At 41.5% G+C, this 18,220-nt stretch overlaps 2 protein-coding genes across 2 annotated transcripts; both read right to left on the minus strand.

Moving 5' to 3' along the window:
• Positions 1-1,709: 1,709 nt before the first annotated feature.
• LOC124519239 (elongation factor 1-beta-like) lies at positions 1,710-2,439 on the minus strand. The gene is given in 2 exon segments (XM_047089345.1): positions 1,710-1,974; positions 1,977-2,439. Coding segments are annotated over 2 exon segments (681 nt in total). The 3' UTR covers positions 1,710-1,756.
• A 3,849-nt stretch (positions 2,440-6,288) lies between these two features.
• On the minus strand, positions 6,289-7,233 carry LOC124519238 (putative olfactory receptor 1F12P). Its single transcript, XM_047089343.1, has one exon. The coding sequence runs from the start codon at positions 7,231-7,233 to the stop codon at positions 6,289-6,291; it is 945 nt and encodes a 314-aa protein (XP_046945299.1).
• Between the last annotated feature and the right edge of the window lie 10,987 nt (positions 7,234-18,220).

The following is an 18,220-nucleotide window of genomic DNA, read 5'->3' on the forward strand; positions in this document are numbered from 1 at the left end:
AGCCACCATCTCTCTTGGACTACTTTAACAGCCTTCTAATTAATTTGCATGCTTCTATTCTTTCTTCTTGATAGTCTCTTCACCATATAAGAACCAGACAATCTTTAGAAAATATAAATAAGATGATCTCACTTCTCTGTTCAGAACTTTCCAAAGGCTTCCCTTCTCAGAATAAAAGCCAAAGACCTTACTTAACTAACAGTTCTTCCTGGAGCACATTGACCAACATGCCAGGAATGCTCCCTCTTAGGGGCTATGCTTTTGTTCTCTTTGTCTGGAACCCATTTTCTCAAGACCTTTTGCAACTTTATATCTCTTCTTCATGTGAGTTTCTGTTTTGAGAGACCTTTCCTAACTACCTGTGATATTTTTAAAATGTGTCTGCAAATTCTTTGTCATTCTTCCCATTAAGAGATAGAGTCTAATTCCTTTCCTCTTGAATATTGACTGACCTTAGTGACTCTTAACAAAATACGGAGGCAGTGAGGCTATGTTACTCCTCAGGGTAGGTCATGAAAAACAGTAGTTGGGATGCTGGCCTTGGAACAGAACCGTCATGCTGTGAAGAAGCCCATGTCACACAGACATGCTACACTCCAGCGACAACAGCCCTAACTGTGGTCCTCACTGACAACCAGCATCAACCGTTAGATACATGAGTGGGGAATCCTTCAGGAGAACTCCAGCCCAAGCTTGTTTGTATACAACTGCATGATGGACCCTGAGGGAGCATTGCTGAGATCAACCCAGTCACCCCCAGAAATATGAGAGAGAAAATAAATGATTGCTGTTATTTTTTAAAGATTGCTTTAACTAACATTTATTGACTATTAGTTATCACAGGTTATTTTATATACAAGAATTTGTTTAACCTCTATAGTAGCCCTGGTTAGATAGGCATTATTTATTTTTTATTGTTTTATTATTTCCTTTAAGTAGGGTCCATGCCCAATGTGGAGCTTGAACTCACCACCCTGAGATTAAGGGTCACATGCTCCACCAACTGAGCCAGCCAGGCACCCCAGTGATTGCTGTTATTTTAAGCCACTAAATTTGGGTGTTTTTTTTCTCAGCAATGGACACTTGAAGCACAGACCCTACCACAATTATACTCCTTATCAGTTGCTAGTTCCTGACCTGACTATGTTTTTCTTTTTCTTTATAGCACTTAGCACTTACAGCTTTCTGACATGTGCATATTTGTTGTTTTTTTTTTTTTTTTCCTGTTCTCCTCCCATGCCCTGGAACATTGGCTGCATGAAGGTAGAAACTTTCTTTTGTTTGCTGATATATCAGTACCTACAATATTACCTGGTGCAGAATTGTCATTGGAGCTCAAATTGTATTTGTTAAGTGGATGTAGCTATGGCCCTCTGGTGTGGAAAAGGCATCCACTGTGAACAGGAAGGTATCGGGGTGAAAGGGTTATATAGGACTTGGAAAATGCTGTAAAGGAGATATTTATTATTCTCATTATTCTTTTTTTTAAGTTTATTTTCAGAGAGAGAGAGAGAGAGAGAGAGAGAGAGCACAAGTTGGGGAGGGGCAGGGAGAGAAGGAGAGAAGGAATCCCAAGCAGGTTCTGCACTGTCAACATAGAGCCCCACCTGGGGCTTGAACTCACAAACTGTAAGATCAGGACCTGAGCTGAAATCAAAGTTGGATGCTTAACCAACTGAGCCTTCTAGGCGCCCCTATTCTCATTCTTTTTTTTTTTTTTTTTTTTGTCTTCAAGCTTTTATTTAAGGGCAATTATCTACAATGAACTTAAGATCTTATTAAAAGCAGCCATGTCCATGGACTGCACATAGTCCTCAAAAGCAGTGATCCACTCCTCCAGCATATCTGTTCCAACTTTATCATCTTCCACTACACACTGTATTTGAAGTTTTTTGATTCCATACCCCACTGGAACTAGTTTAGAAGAGCCCCAAACCAAGCCGTCTGCTTGAATGCTTTGGACGCACTCAGTTGCATATCTGTCTCATCGTCCCAAGGTTTCACGTCTAGTAAGATGGAAGACTTGGCAACAAGTGCAGGTTTTTTGGCTTTCTTTGACTCATATTGTGCAAGGTGTTCCTCTCTTAGCCGCTTTGCTTCTTCACTTTCTTCCTCCTCCTCAGAACCAAAGAGATCAATGTCATCATCATCTTTACTATCTGTAGCTCCACTTCCTGTGATGCATTCCACATTAGCAGGGCCATACTTGCCCAAAGTTTTCTTCACTCCTGGAAGGCTGGTCTTTTCCTTTTCGTAAGACTTGATGTGATTATACCAACATAGGACATGATACAAGTTGGCAGGTAGAGGGCCGGAGACTACTTCAAATACTGCCACGTCTGCTTGTGATGGCACATACCCCTCGATGTAGCTCTTGTCTGCCAGGTAGTCGTTGAGCACCTGGAGGCCAGTGGGGGTTTTCAGGTCTCCAAAACCCATGGCATGAGCTGATCCCAGAACGGGGCTGCAGTGGAGGAAAAGACGAGCGTGGGGAGTGAGCGCCTTGTGCTAAGAGGGAAAAGGGTCTCATTATTCTTGAAGATGCTTCCACTTTACTACTGGTGGTACTTAATAATGCTATTTAAAAAAATGTGGATACTAGAACTATTTTTTCCTTTCTTCTTGAATACCTTATTTATTATTAATTTTAAAATATAATTTATTGTCAAGTTAGCTAACACAGTGTTTACACTGTGCTCTTGGCTTCAGGAGTAGATTCCCATGATTCATCGCTTACATACAACACGCAGTGCTTATCCCAACAAGTACCCTCCTCAATGCCTATCACCCATTTTCTCCTTTCCCCCAGGCCCCCATCAACCCTCAGTTTGTTCTCTGTATTTGAGTCTCTTATGGTTTGCCTCCCTCTCTGTTTGAAACTATTTTTTCCCCTTCCCTTCCCCCATGGTCTTCTGTTAAGTTTCTCAAATTCCACATGTGAGTGAAAACATATGATACCTGTCTTTCTCTGACTGACTTGTTTCACTTAGCATAATACTCTCCAGTTCCATCCATGTTGTTGCAAATGGCAAGATTTCATTCTTTCTCATTGCCAAGTAGTATTCCATTGTATATATAAACCATATCTTTATCCATTCATCAGTTGATGGACATTTGGGCTCTTTCCATAATTTGGCTATTGTTGATAGCACTGCTATAAATATTGGGGTACGTGTGCCCCTATGAATCAGCACTTTTGTCTCCTTTGGATAAATTCCTGGTGGTGCTATTGCTAGGTCTTGGGGTAGTTCTATTTTTAGTTTTTGGGGAACTTCCACTCTGTTTTCCAGCAACTGCACCAGTTTGCATTCCCACCAACAGCGCAAGAGGGTTCCTGTTTCTCCACATCTGCGCCAGCATCTGTTGTTTCCTGAGTTGTTAATTTTAGCCACTCTGACGGTGTGAGGTGGTATCTCAGTGTGGTTTTAATTTGTATTTCCCTGATGATGAGTGATGTTGAGCATTTTTCATGTGTCAGTTGGCCATCTGGATGTCTTCTTTGGAAAAGTGTCTGTTCATGTCTTCTACCTATTTCTTCACTGGATTATTTGTTTTTTGGGTGCTGAGTTTGGTAAGTTCTTTATAGATTTTGGATACTAACCCTTTATCCGATATGTCATTTGCAAATATCTTCTCCCATTCAGTCAGTTGCCTTTTAGTTTTGTTGATTGTTTCTGTTGCAGTGCAGAAGCTTTTTATCTTGATGATGTACCAATAGTTCATTTTTGCTTTTAATTCTCTTGCCTTTAGAGACATGTTGAGCAAGAAATTGCTGCGGCTGACGTCAAAGAGGTTGTTGCCTGTTTTCTCCTCTAGGGTTTTGATGGTTTCCTGTCTAACATTTAGGTCTTTCATTCACCTTGAGTTTATTTTTGTGTATGGCATAAGAATTTAACACTTTATTTTTTAAATAGAAATTAACAGTCTGATAAGTTCACAGAATTAGGCTTATGCTGCCAAGACTGTAAAGGTGGCTGGGCTTCTGAACTTTTTATAGTTGACCTCTGTGTAAGATGAGGAAGAGAACATCCTTTTCCACTTGCCCCTCAGCAAGCGGTCTCTGGGCCAGGAATAGAGCCAGTCTGCAAAGGTGTTTGCTATGAGAGAAGGATTATCTCATCCTGTGCCCTTCCTTGGAAGAGAGGCCTCTGAGCCAGAGAGCCTTCTCACAGCCCACCAGTGAGCAAGGTCAGTTGAAGGTCTTTCATATTTATTCAGCACTGCCCCTCTTTTTTTTTCTTGTTCACTTTTTTTTTTTTTTTTAACCTTGGGTCCAAACCATTGTATTATTCACCATTGTAGCAAAACCATATTAAAGGAAGACCTCCCCTCCATGTTGACATCGGCTTTTCTTCACATCATTTTTATAGGTTTGAGGTGAGATTTTCTTGCTGTTATTGTGGTTTTATGGTCAGAGACCCAAGAAAGCCTAAATCCTTTCCTGCCAAATCATTACAACTCTTGAAGGTTCCCAAGGAAACACTATGCTCAAAGGACAATAGCAAACTTTGAGCCAGAGTACCACTTTGTGGGTGTCTGAGTTATACTCAGTAACCTCCATCGTGGACTCAGTGATCAAAAGTGAGCTGGAAAATAGTATGGGCCTACCTGCTTCCTACTCTTAGCCCCAAATCTGAATTGAGGATCGTGTGCTCGGGCATGGTGTGGAGAGAGAGAGAGGGGTGACTGGGCTTCAAGTGGGGATTCCAGGCAGACCACAAATAGAAGAGGACTAACCAGGGGCCAGGCTAGAAGGAGGGGACTTCATTCCTGGATGCTAACCCTCTAGGGTATACTGCCCTTTATAAAATATGCACCAGTGAACTCCTTAGGCTCTGACCTCCCAGATTGGTAGCTCTTTTACCTTGAAAGGGGAGAGGAAGATATAAAACATATTGGTTAAGACTAAATCATGGGGAGAAAGAATGTAAATGTTTTTTTTCCCAGTGTTTGCCACCATTGTCATGGTCATCATTAGCATCTATTAGCAGCATACTTTTATTGAGTCATTATTTAAAAAACTTTTTTAAATGTCTTATTTATTTTTAAGAGAGAGAGAGAGACAGAGCAGGAGCAGGTGAGTGGCAGAGCGAGAGAGGGACACAGAATCTGAAGCAGGCTCCAGGCTCTGAGCTGTCTGCACAGAGCCCGACGTGGGGCTTGAACTCATAGACTGCGAGATCATGACCTCAGCCGAAGTCGGACACTTAACCAACTAAGCCACCCAGGTGCCCCGAGTCATTATTTTAAACCAGGCACTTGATAAAGTCTTCTGAGGATGAGTTTCTTAAGATGAATAGGAGCTTTTATAAAATTTAAAAATGACCCAACCATCCTGTTTGGAGTGGAGTTGTGGTGAACACGAATCATGCAAAGCCAGATATGAAAGGGTTGATCAGCATTACAATTATATGGTGTTCCAGGAGACAGAAAATTCTCTCAGCTGGGGAGACTTGAGGTGGCTTCACGAAGGGTATGGTATTTTATCTGAGCCTGAAGGACACCTGGAAATTTGATAGAAATGGGCAAGTTGACTCTACTGGAACAGCAAAAGTAGAGACTAAAAAAGCACAGTGTGTTTGGTAGAATGGTGAATTTCAGATGGACTGGAGTCAAATGGCCAGTAACTATGGGGCCAGAACCAGAAGTCAGTGGTTAGGACTTTCTGTGTAATGCTCTATCAAGTTCTACCATACCCCTTGCAGCCTGTCTAGGTGTTCAGCTGAGATATCACTGTAAGCATCCCTAATGCGAGTATACAGAGCTATGGAACCCTACCCAGCAGCATCCAAGGCCAAGAGTGGGATGGCTTTGAGGACAATCAAGTCTGTCCCCAGAGCTAGATTCAACCCAGAATGTGGGGATGATGGTTGAGGAAGTGGGGGTACAGCAGAAGAGTTTAGAAATTGGGATGCATGAAGGTTAAGGATTTGAGGAACAGAGGGTGCATGGGAGCTGTGAGAGGGCATCCCTTTGGCACAGGCTATCAGCACAAGCCACAGATTCTTTTTTCACATGGACTTCTCTGGAAGGTCTGCAGACAAAGCTAATTTGCATCTGTTTATGTGGTTCTGTCTTTAGGAGAGAGGTTATGCCCCTCACCATGTTTGGGCAGTTTGAGCAAAGCCCAAGATGGAACTTGAAAATTACTTATGGAGAAATGAGAGGACTTCCTGGCCATGGTGACCCAGGACAATTAAGTCTATGTTTCTCTAGCCCTCTATATGTGGAGCCTGTCTCTAATTCATCCCCTTCCCAGCACAAAGGCCCTAAGAGGGGTCTTTGCTGTCACAGCCCACAGGATAAAGTCTTTATACTGAACAGTTTTCTTGTGGCTCCCTTCATGTCCTTGTTTCTCAGGCAGTAAATGAAGGGGTTCAGCATGGGTGTGACCACCATATACATCACTGAAGCCAGTGAATCCTTGTCAGTTGAATGGGATGATGAGGGACTCAAGTAGACCCCTGTGATAGTCCCATAGAAGAGGGTGATTACAGCGAGATGAGAACCACAGGTAGAAAAGGCCTTTTGTTTGCCCTGGGTAGATGGGACCTTAAGCACAGCAGACACAATGTGGGTGTAGGACACAAGAATGGCGAGGAAAGGAATGAGGACAATCAAACCCCCTACCAGCAGAATCATGAGCTGGTTGAGCTGTGTATTGGAACAGGATAGCTGGAGCAGGGGAATGAGGTCACAAAAGAAGTAAGGGATGACGTTGCTGGCACAGAACTCCAGCCGAGCCATGAGGACAGTGTGTAGCAGGGAGTGGAGGCTGGCGATGAGCCAGGAGCTCCCCAGCATCAGGGCACAGATTTGCAGACTCATCATGGTGGAATAGTGAAGGGGGTGGCAGATGGCCACATAACGGTCATAAGCCATTGCCATCAGGAGAAAGTTGTCCATGTTGGCAAGCAAAATGCAGAAGTAGATCTGGGTTAGGCAGCCACAATAAGAAATGGACTGAGTCTGCATCTGGATGTTCACAAGCATCTTAGGGACTGTGGAGGAGATGAAGCAGAAATCCACAAGGGAAAGGTTGCTGAGGAAGAAGTACATGGGTGTGTGGAGGTGGGAGTCTGAACCAATGGCCAGGATGATGAGCAAGTTCCCTGCTGCCCCGACCAGGTACATGACAAGGAAGAGCCCAAAGATCAGATCTTGCCTTTCGGGCTGGCTGGAGAGCCCTAGGAGGATGAACTCAGAGGCACTCGTGTAGTTTTCTTCCTCCATGGTTGCCTGGTCCTGCTGGGAGATAAGATCAGGCACAGGCTATATGAAGCAGGGGGTGGCACCCGTGCCTCCCTTTTTTTCCTCATATAACTCCTCAGCTCACATCTGGCCAACTCACATTTCTGTTCATTTGGTACAAACTCCAAAGAAAGCTCTCCACCTACCATAGGAAAAGCTTCAACTAGGGAGTCTTATGGTCTCAACAGATCCCAAAGTCAGGGTTTTAATTATTCACTAGCAAAATGCTGCTGATCTGGAACGGTGCAAAGCCCCATCTGCCATCCCTCAAAAGAGAATCCTTGTGACATATGGCCAGGTACTCAGTGGTGCCCCCAAATTTCTGTCATACTCATTTTTTGATCTGAGCAACTGATGTTACCTCACTATTAAATAAAGAACCATAGGGGTTCTTTGGGTTCTTTGGGTGGCTCAGTCGGTTAAGCATCTGACTTCAGCTCAGGTCATGATCACGTAGCTTGTGGGTTCGAGCCGCATGTCGGGCTCTGTGCTGACAGCTCAGATCCTGGGGCCTGCTTCAGATTTTCTGTCTCCCTCTCTCTGTGCCCCTCTCCTACTCCTGCTCTGTCTCTCAAAAATAAACATTTATTATTTTTTTAAATTAAATTTTATTTTTTTAGTGTTTATTTCTGAGACAGAGACAGAGCATGAACGGGGGAGGAAGAAAGAGCCTGCTAGGAGCAAAGGAACTTACCAGTGCAGCTGAGGAGGGTAAAGGAGGGATAGAGATTTTGGTCTGTTGCAGATCTCAGTTGAGTTCTTGGCCTGTGTTGAGAGAGCTGTTCCTTAGTGTGGAAGCTAAATGTCCTCCTTCAATTTCACTGCTTTGATTTTCTCCAAAAGACCAAAAAAGCACTACCAGGTGAACTTAGACTTGGGGCATTTGGGTCAGGGCCTCCTGGAATGGCCAGCACTGGGGCAGGAGAAGAGGTATGTTGAGCAGCTTGGTGGGGCAGGGGCATGGTGGGGAGAATCATCTGTACTGGGTGTACTGAGAGAAATCTCCTCTGAGACTGGGACCAGCAGTGTGTGTAGTGGCAAAAGCTCTATCCCTTCCTGGCGTAATACTCCTTTCAAACCAGAGTGGCACCATCCTATTTTCCTTCCAAGCCTCCACTTCCCCAGAGATGTGGGAGAAAAAAAAAAAATTCTTGTTACAACTTCCCACTTGTTAGGAAGGTACTCTTCCCAAGTGCTCCTATTTGAAGAAAACTGAAGTTAAGAGAGTCTAACTTAAAATGAAAAGGGGTTTTCTCCTAGCTTCTGAATCATTCCTGTCAGCATGCAGACATCACCCAGTTTTAAAAATCCACTCTTGACCCACATTCCCTCCATCCTTGGGGCTATCATGTTACCTTTCTACTCCCCCTTTCCACAAAAGTCCTCAAACTGTGGCCAGGATACATTCCCCATTTCCTTCGTCCCATTCACTCATGAAGCCCCCTTCTCAGGCTTCCCCACAATCCACAAAACATCCTTGGTCAAGGCCACCATTGCCACATCTCAGGTTGGTTCTCAGGCTCCATCTTACTAAACGAAAAGCCATAGTTGGCATGGTTGCTCATTCCCACCGTCTGGAAATATGCTCTCCACTGGGTTTCAAAGCACAGTTTTGAAACTCCTGCCTCACTGGTTTCTTGCTTAATGTCCTTCTCATCCTTCTCCTGCCTCACTGGTTTCTTGCTTAATGTCCTTCTCATCCTTCTCCTGCCTCACTGGTTTCTTGCTTAATGTCCTTCTCATCCTTCTGACCTGCACCAATTGGGATGTGCCATTAACTCCTCAAGCCCCATCTCTTCTCTGTACACTCATGCCTGAAGTGGTCTCAGTAGTCCCAAAGCTTCAAATGCCATCCAAATTTCTATTTCCAGTTTGGGATTTTCCCCCTTGAACTTCAAACCTAGGTATGTCTAACTGCCTACTCCTCATGTCCATTTAGGTGTCCAATAGGCATCTCAGATTGTCCAAAACTGTGCCATTGATCTTCCCTTCTTCCAGCCTGCTGCCACCTCATTCATCCTCATCTTACTATTTTAATTGCTCAAGCCAAAACCTCAGCACCACCTCTCACTCCTCTTTTGTTTTACTGTCCTTATCCAGTGTGTTGGCAAATTCTGTCATCTCTGACTTTGAAATATATCCAATGGTACTTTTTCTCTCTGTTCCCTGCTACTTTCATAGCCCAAACAATCATTATTTCCATCCAGATTATTAAAAATAGTTTCTTAGCTGGGTTCTGTTTCTATCCTTACCCTACCCTCGACATTGTTTCTACAAGGCAACCAGAGGGAAAATTAAGAAATATGAGTCAGATTGTTATTTCTCTGTTCAAAATCCTCCAATGGCTCCCCATCTCGCTTGGGACAAAACCCACAGTCGTTGCCAAATCCTCAGGGCTATGCATGACCCAGACCTTTGCACTTCCCCTGATCTCACCTCCTTCTGTTGCCCCCTCACTTTCCATAGGCTGGCCATCAGGGCCTTCTTACCCAACCTGAACATGTCAAACATGTCCCTACCTCAGGGCCCTTGTACTTGTTATACAACTGCCTGGAATTCTCTTCCCTCAGTCCTTTACTTCATTCCAATTTCTGCTCAAATGTGATCTCTGCTCAGGGTTCCTGCAACCACCTATCTAAAATAGTGCCCCTTTCTGTCTTCCCCCTTGTTTTGCTTTGTTTTTATTCTCAGCATCATTTATTGTGTGTCTGTCTATCTATCTATCTATCTATCTATCATCCATCTATCATTCTGTTTCTCTAGTATATAAGCCAATGAGGGCAGGAACTTTATTTTTATGTATTATTGCATCCCCAGTTTCTAGAACCATGCCTGGACTAAAGGAGACACTCAGTTGTTTTTATGTAGTTGTTGAATGAAGGGATAACTGTTCTTAATGTTCCCCTTTGTGACCATATGTCCTTGAGATTGGGTGAGACCTTAAATATAGTCCTCCTTCACCTGATATCAACCTCCTATCTCTCAGACGTCACTCATATTAACTTATCACCTGTATTGTTTCCTTAATACTGTTATTTAACTCACTAATTTTGTTAAGTGGAATTCATTTATTAAAAATGAAAATTTGCACTCCATGATACAGAAGAAAACAATATCACTTGCTGAATTTTAGCTAGATGCTATTACCTGTAGAGAGTTCTGAGTCTGAAACCTACCTTTTCTTGGTTAAAAAAGGAGAATGTAAAGTCCTAGGGGAGGAGTTAAAGAAATGGCACTTGAGTATTTCTCAGAGAGGTAGTCTGAAGGGTTGAGGGAGAACTCAAAAAGGAATCAATTTCTCACCATGTGATTTGATACTATTTGTCTCCATCTTTGTAAGCCACCGAATGCCAAACCCTCAGACCCCTGTAGATACAGGCTCCACACTGCAGGACACACTGCCCTGCATACCTAGACTCATACATCTATTCACTTAGGTCACCCATCCATACATACCTAGACTCATACATCTATTCACTGAGGTCTGGTCCTTGGGCAGCCAGTACACAGAATGGCTTGAATCTCTCTCTGGTGACCACAGCAGCTCTGAGGTTTGTGTTGGCTTCAATACCAGACCTGTTTTGTGAGAGCCCAAGGGTTGGAGAAAGTGCTTGTCTTTGACTTTGGAGTCCTCATGTTTAATTTTATCCAGTGATTGAACCATAGTGAACTTTGCTTAAATAATTTAGAAGGGGAAACAAGTTAAAATACAGATAATAAAACTAAAAACAAATGATGCAGAAAAAGAATTTAAGCAGAAGTCTTTTAATTGATTCTTTGAAAAAGAATTGATAAAAAAAGAATTGATAAACAATGTCAATTTTGACAAACAAATGAGAATGAAAATTAGAATGAAGCCATGTTAATTGCTAGTGCAAAAGATTTACATTTAGGTGCTCCTGGGTGACTCAGTTGATTATGCCCCACATTGGGCTCCATGCTGACAGCATGGAGCCTGCTTGGGATTCTCTCTCTCACTTTCTCTCTACCCCTCCCCCGCTTGTACCCTTTCCCTGTCAAAAAAATAAGTAAATAGACATTTAAAAAAACGGTTCATATTTAAGTGGACCATTATTTTCAATTAGAGGCTAAAATATCTTATCAAATAAAGTAGATGGCTACCTACATATATACAGTAGCCCCAAAGATGCAAAAATAATTAGAGAGCATGCATATAACAAGAACAGAGAAAGGAATACAAAGTTATTAAATAGTTTCTAGGAGCTTCTGACTCCAATGAAGAAAATGTGCTTTCTTTTTCTTTTTTTTTTATTTTTGAGAGAGAGAGAGAGAGAATGGGGAAAGGGGAAGAGGGAGGGAGGGAGGGGAGGAGAGAGAGAGAGAGAGAGAGAGAGAGAGAGAGAGAGAGAGAGAGAGAGAGAGAATATGAATATCTTAAGCAGGCTCCATGCTCAGTGCAGTGCCTGACATGGTGGCTCTTATCTCTCGACTGTGAGATCATGCCTGAGCTGAAACCAAGAATCAGATGCTTAGCCAGTTGAGCCACTCAGGCACCCTGACAAATGGTGTATTTAAAAACAAGAGCTGGGTCTCCTGGGTGGCTCAGTTGCTTAAGCGTCTGACTTCAGCTCAGGTCATGATCTCGCAGTTCATGAGTTCAAGCCCCGCATCGGGCTCTGTGCTGACAGCTCAGAGCCTGGAACCTGCTTCAGATTCTGTGTCTCCCTCTCTCTGCCTCTTCTCCACTCACACTCTGTCTGTCTGTCTGTCTCTAAAGTAAATAAACATTAAAATAAAATAGAATAAAAATGAGTCAACATTATGTTCATTGAAGACTTACACTTTTTCCTTAAAAAGAACAAAATGTGGATGTTCTCTGTTTTCATTCCTTATTTAATATTTAGCTAAAAATGCTGGCAATGGCTATCAGAAAAGAAAAAAAAACATACCTTTTTTTTCCAAAATATCTAATAGCTAAGCTATTAAAAGAAATGAAGTCAGTGATGAAAATAAAGTTAGCTGAACAAAGTTGCAGAGTATAATGTCACACAAAAATTGGTAAATTGCTTACTGACATAGCAACAATAAATAAACACCAAAAAAAAGATGAAAAGGTGATTTCATTCCCACCAATGATGAATTTGAATATTTGGATTTTAATTCAATTTGGGAAATGAAATATTTGTTCAAAGAAAATTATAATGGATAAAGTAAAGGAACATATAGAAGGAAATTGAAGAAGACACAAAGAAATGGAAAAATATTCCATGCTCATGGATTGGAAGAATAAATATTGTTAAAATGTCAGTACTGTGCAAAGCAATCTACACATTCAGTGCAATCCCAATCAAAATTATACTGGCATTCTTCTCGAAGCTAGAACAAGCAATCCTAAAATGTGTATGGAACCACAAAAGACCCCAAATAGCCAAAGTAATGTTGAAAAAGAAAACCAAAGCAGGAGGCATCACAATCCCAGACTTTAGCCTCTACTACAAACCTGTAATCATCAAGACAGTATGGTATTGGTACAAAAACAGACACATAGATCAATGGCATAGAATAGAGAAGACAGAATTGGACCCATAAATGTATGGCCAACTAATCTTTGACAAATCAGGAAAGAGTATCCAATGGAAAAAAGACAGTCTCTTTAACAGAGGGTGCTGGGAGAACTGGACAGCAACATGCAGAAGAATGAAACTAGGCCACTTTCTTACACCATACACAAAAATAAACTCAAGATGGATGAAAGACCTAAATGTGAGACAGGAAACCATCAAAACCCTAGAGGAGAAAAAAGGAAACAACCTCTCTGACCTCAGCTGCAGCAATTTCTTGCTTGACACATCTCCAAAGGCAAGGGAATTAAAAGCAAAAATGAACTATTGGGACCACATCAAGATAAAAAGCTTCTGCACTGCAAAGGAAACAATCAACAAAACTAAAAGGCAACTGACTGAATGGGAGAAGATATTTGCAAATGACATATCCAGGGTTAGTATCCAAAATCTATAAAGAACTTACCAAACTCAACACCTGAAAAAAAACAAACAGTGAAGAAGTGGGCAGAAGACATGAATAGACACTTTTCCAGAGAAGACATCCAGATGGCCAACAGGCACATGAAAAGATGCTCAATGTCATCAACATCAGGGAAATACAAATCAAAACCACACTGAGATACTATCTCACACCGTCAGAGTGGCTAAAATTAACAACTAAGGAAACAACAGACGCTGGCGCAGATGTGGAGAAACGAGAACCCTCTTGCACTGTTGGCGGAAATGCAAACTGGTGCAGCTGCTCTGGAAAACAGGATGGAGGTTCCCCAGAAATTTTAGAATAGAACTACCCTATGACCTAGCAATAACACTCCTAGGAATTTATCCAAAAGAGACAGGAGTGTTGATTCATAGGGACACATATACCCCAATGTTTATAGCAGCACTTTCAACAATAGCCAAATTATGGAAAGAGCCTAAATGTCCAACTGATGAATGGTTAAGGAAGATGTGGTTTATATATACAATGGAGTACTACTTGGCAATGAGAAAAAATGAAATCACACCATTTGCAGCAATGTGGATGGAACTGGAGAGTATTAAGCTAAGTGAAATAAGTCATTCAGAGAAAGACAGATATCATATGTTTTCACTCATATGTGGAACTTGAGAAACTTAACAGAAGACCATGGGGGAAGGGAAGGGGAAAAGATAGTTACAGAGAGGGAGAGAGGCAAACCATAGGAGACTATTAAATACAGAGAACAAACTGAGGGTTGATGGGGCAAGTTGGGGAGAGGGGAAATTTGGTGATGAGCATTGAGGAGGGCACTTGTTGGGATGAGCACTGGGTGTTGTATGTAAGCGATGAATCACGCGAATCTACCCCCAAAACCAAGAGCACACTGTACACACTGTATGTTAGCCAATTTGACAATAAATTATGTTAAAAAAATAAAAATAAATAATTTTTTTGAGCCACTCTAAAAAAAAGAAACATACGAAATAGAAATCTATTCTAATTGAAAGGTTTTAATTAATTCGGTTGATCATGCTTCTAAGTAAGTATATAGATATGTTATTAATAATAGTTGATCATGCTTCTAAGTAAGTATATAGATATGTTATTAATAATAAATTAATATATACTCTATAGCAGGCACTGTACCAAGTGCTTAAACATTAGTTTTTAATTTTTAACCCAAAGTCTATAGCTTTGCAACTGTGATGTCAATGCAACAAAATATCAGACAGGTATTAAAAGTGAAAAAAATGTGTCAATTGCTGGATATTTGTTTATGACATAGGCCTTAAAAGCAGAACATAAGATAGCATGTACATACAGACAACATTTATGTATATCTGCCAACAAAAATAAGATATTAATTTGGAGGGTGATGGGAATAGTTTGAGGTTTAATTTCTGTTAGTTTTTTCCCTGCTAAATTGCTTACATTAAAGATGATGTGAGAATTAGGCCATTGTAGGCAGTCATTTTCTCTGCTTCTGAGATTGTCTTGGTGCAAGCAAACATTTTCAGATGTCTCTGCCAAGGATAAGCATTAGAAGGGGTTGGATAGTTGGGAATGAGAGTGGGGTTGAGATAGGCTGTCCAGGAATCTAATTCTATTTGATTTTAGGAAGTCTGTACTCTACTTTGTTGTCTGTAAAGTTATGGGCTTGGATCCTTGCATGGTTTCCAAGGTTCCTACAGGTCTCTGATTCTACTTGTCTTTGAGAAGTGGAGGAGTAGTAGTCTTTAGCCTTACATATTTTGGGGCATTGAGAGAGGAGTGTCTTCTCCCATTGTCACTGACCTGTTCAGCTGGTCTGATTTCTGCTAAGCCCACCCAAGGAAGCCACCTCCTCCTGAGTTACTTCTCGCTAAAGAGGGACAGATGGCTCACAGCAGCCTAGAGCTGGAGACCCAAGCCTGGGCCCCATTAGAAGTAAGATGAGGAACAAGCGTGTGGGTGGAAAGTGAGTTGAGCAAGGAGGCTGAGAGCAGGGCTTATTCCCTGATTCTTGGGCCAAGGAGAGATGTATGGGGCTCATACCTGGATTATTTGCAGGGCTGCTCTTGGCCTCTTTGGGAGCAATACTCAGTGGGCATTGTTAAAAAAACAAATGTTCAATAATTACCTTGGGTTTGGCTGGGCCCAGTTCTCCTGGATTCCAGACACAGCATCTCCTTAGGGTTTTTATACTGGAAAATTATTACTTCCAATGGTTTAATTTGTTACTTTTGTCTACAGGAAAAGTCTTAACATTTTTCTTACTTTTTATCATGAGTCCAGGGAATTTTTGTTTATTCAATAAGATCAGAACTTAATGTTCATGTTGATAGTCACTTAAAAAAAATTATGATGAAATGCACATAATATCAAATTTACCATCTTAACCATTTTTATTTTTTTTTTTTTAATTTTTTTTCAACGTTTTTTATTTTTATTTTTGGGACAGAGAGAGACAGAGCATGAATGGGGGAGGGGCAGAGAGAGAGGGAGACACAGAATCGGAAACAGGCTCCAGGCTCTGAGCTGTCAGCCCAGAGCCCGACGCGGGGCTCGAACCCACAGACCGCGAGATCGTGACCTGGCTGAAGTCGGGCGCTTAACCGACTGCGCCACCCAGGCGCCCCTCTTAACCATTTTTAAAAAAGACTTTATTTTTATTCTGTGTCTCCCTCTCTGCCCCACCCCTGCTCATGCTCTGTCCTTCTCTTTCTCTCAAAAATAAATAAACATTAAAAGACTTTGTTTTTTAAAAATAATCTATACACCCAAACTGGGGCTCAAACTTACAACCCTGAGATCAAGAGTCGCATCCTTTATGGGGCACCTGGGTGGTTCAGTTGGTTGAGCATCTGACTCTGGATTTTGGCTGAGGTCATGATCCCAGGGTTATAAGATCAAGCCTCATACCAGGCTCTGTGCTGAGTGTGGAGATTCTCTGCTTGGGATTCTCTTTGGCCCTCTCCCTCTGCCCCTCCCCCACTCACATGTATGTGTGCGCTTTCTCTCTTTCTCTCTCTCAAAAAAAAAAAAAAAGTATCACATACTCTACTGGCTGAGCCAGCTGGGTGCCCCCATCTTAACCATTTTTTTTTCGTGTGCATTTCAGTAGTGTTAAGTACATTCATATTGTGTGTAACGAATCTCCAGAATTCTTTTCATCTTCTCAAGCTGAAACCCTGTACCCATTAAATAATTCCCCATTCTTCCCTTTCTCAGCCCCCTGGCAACCACCACAGTACTTTCTGTCTCTGTGAATTTGCCTACTCTAGGTACCTCATATAAGTAGAATCACATAGAATTGATCCTTTTGGGACTGGCTTATTTTACTTAGTATAATCTCCTCAAGGTCCATCAATGTTGCAGCATATATCAGGATTTTCTTCCTTTTTAAGGTGGAATAATGTTCCATTATACAATATACATATAGCCCATTGTCTTTCTTTATCTGTTGATGGACACTTGGTTTGCTTCTGTGTTTTGGCGATTGTGAACAGTACTGCCATGAACATGGGTGTACAAATATCTCCTTGAGATACTGCTTTCAGTTCTTTTGGGTATATACCCAGAAATAGAATTTCTGGATCATGCAGTAGTTTGATTCTTAATTTTTTGAGGAATCTCCATACTGTTTTTCCATAGCAGATGCACCATTTTACATTCCCAACAGTGTACAAAGTTTCCGTTTTCTTCATATTCTCATCAACACTTATTTTCTGTCCCACCCCCACTTATTAAAGTTTATTAGGAACAAATAAATGAATCTGCAGAGGAAACATCAGTAAACATAAAATACATGTGCAACATTGAGGGAATCACAGATAACAGTGTTAGCAAGTATATGTGAGTATGGGAGGGGTGCTGTAACTTGGATACTTCTACATATGAACTTATGGTCAAGAGACTAAAACTTGTCAGAGGGAACTCAGGCATCAGCACAAGTTTAAATGGCATGAATTTAGTGGTGGTAGGTCTCAAGGAGAGATGTGATACCATATTCCTGAGATTTCTCCCTAATTATGATTTTTGGTTTTTGTTTGTTTCTTCCCTCTGTGCATGAATAATTTTATTTTTAATTTCTATCCCAGAGGTGTAGAACATGAATGTATAAACACCTCCTCAGGGAAGATAGTTTATTCTAAGGTAGAATTGCTTCTGTCTCCTAAGGACCTTTCCTTATTTATTTTTTAATTTTTTAGGGAAATTGCATATTTTTTATTAACAGTCAGATACACATGATTGTTTATACGTTTATTCCTTTATTTTTTGTATTAAATATAATTTATTGTCAAATTGGTTTCTATACAACACCCAGTGCTCATCACAACAGGTGCCCTCCTCAATGCCCATCACCCATTTTCCCCTTTCCCCCACCCCCTATCAACCCTCAGTTTGTTCTCAGTATTTAAGATTCTTTTATGGTTTGCCTCCTTCCCTGTCTGTAACTTTTTTTCCCTCTTCCCCTCCCCCATGGACTTCTGTTAAGTTTCTCAAGATCCACATATGAGTGAAAACATATGATATCTGTCTTTCTCTGACTGACTTATTTCACTTAGCATAATACTCTCCAGTTCCATCCACGTTGCTACAAATGGCCAGATTTCATTCTTTCTCGTTGCCAAGTAGTACTCCATTGTATATATAAACCACATCTTCTTTATCCATTTGTCAGTTGACGGACATTTAGGCTCTTTCCATAATTTGGCTATTGTTGAAAGTGCTGCTATAAACATTGGAGTACCAGTGCCCCTGTGCATTAGCACTCCTGTATCCCTTGGGTAAATTCCTCGCAGTGCTATTGCTGGGTCATAGGGTAGATCTATTTTTAATTTTTTGAGGAACCTCCACACTGTCTTCCAGAGTGGCTGAACCAGTTTGCATTCCCACCAGCAGTGCAAGAGGGTTCCCGTTTCTCCACTTCCTCGCCAGCATCTATAGTTTCCTTATTCGCTCACTTTAGCCACTCTGACTGGCATGACGTGGTATTTCA

The sequence above is a fragment of the Lynx rufus genome, unplaced genomic scaffold (genome assembly GCF_022079265.1).
Source record: "Lynx rufus isolate CCGP_SWC_20201006 ecotype Redwood Valley unplaced genomic scaffold, mLynRuf1.p SCAF_27, whole genome shotgun sequence".
Taxonomy (NCBI): Eukaryota; Metazoa; Chordata; class Mammalia; order Carnivora; family Felidae; genus Lynx; species Lynx rufus.

What these genes read in the sequence shown, in the direction of transcription:
- LOC124519238 (XM_047089343.1), bottom strand. Translation starts at nt 7,233, where the DNA reads ATGGAGGAAGAAAACTACACGAGTGCCTCTGAGTTCATCCTCCTAGGG.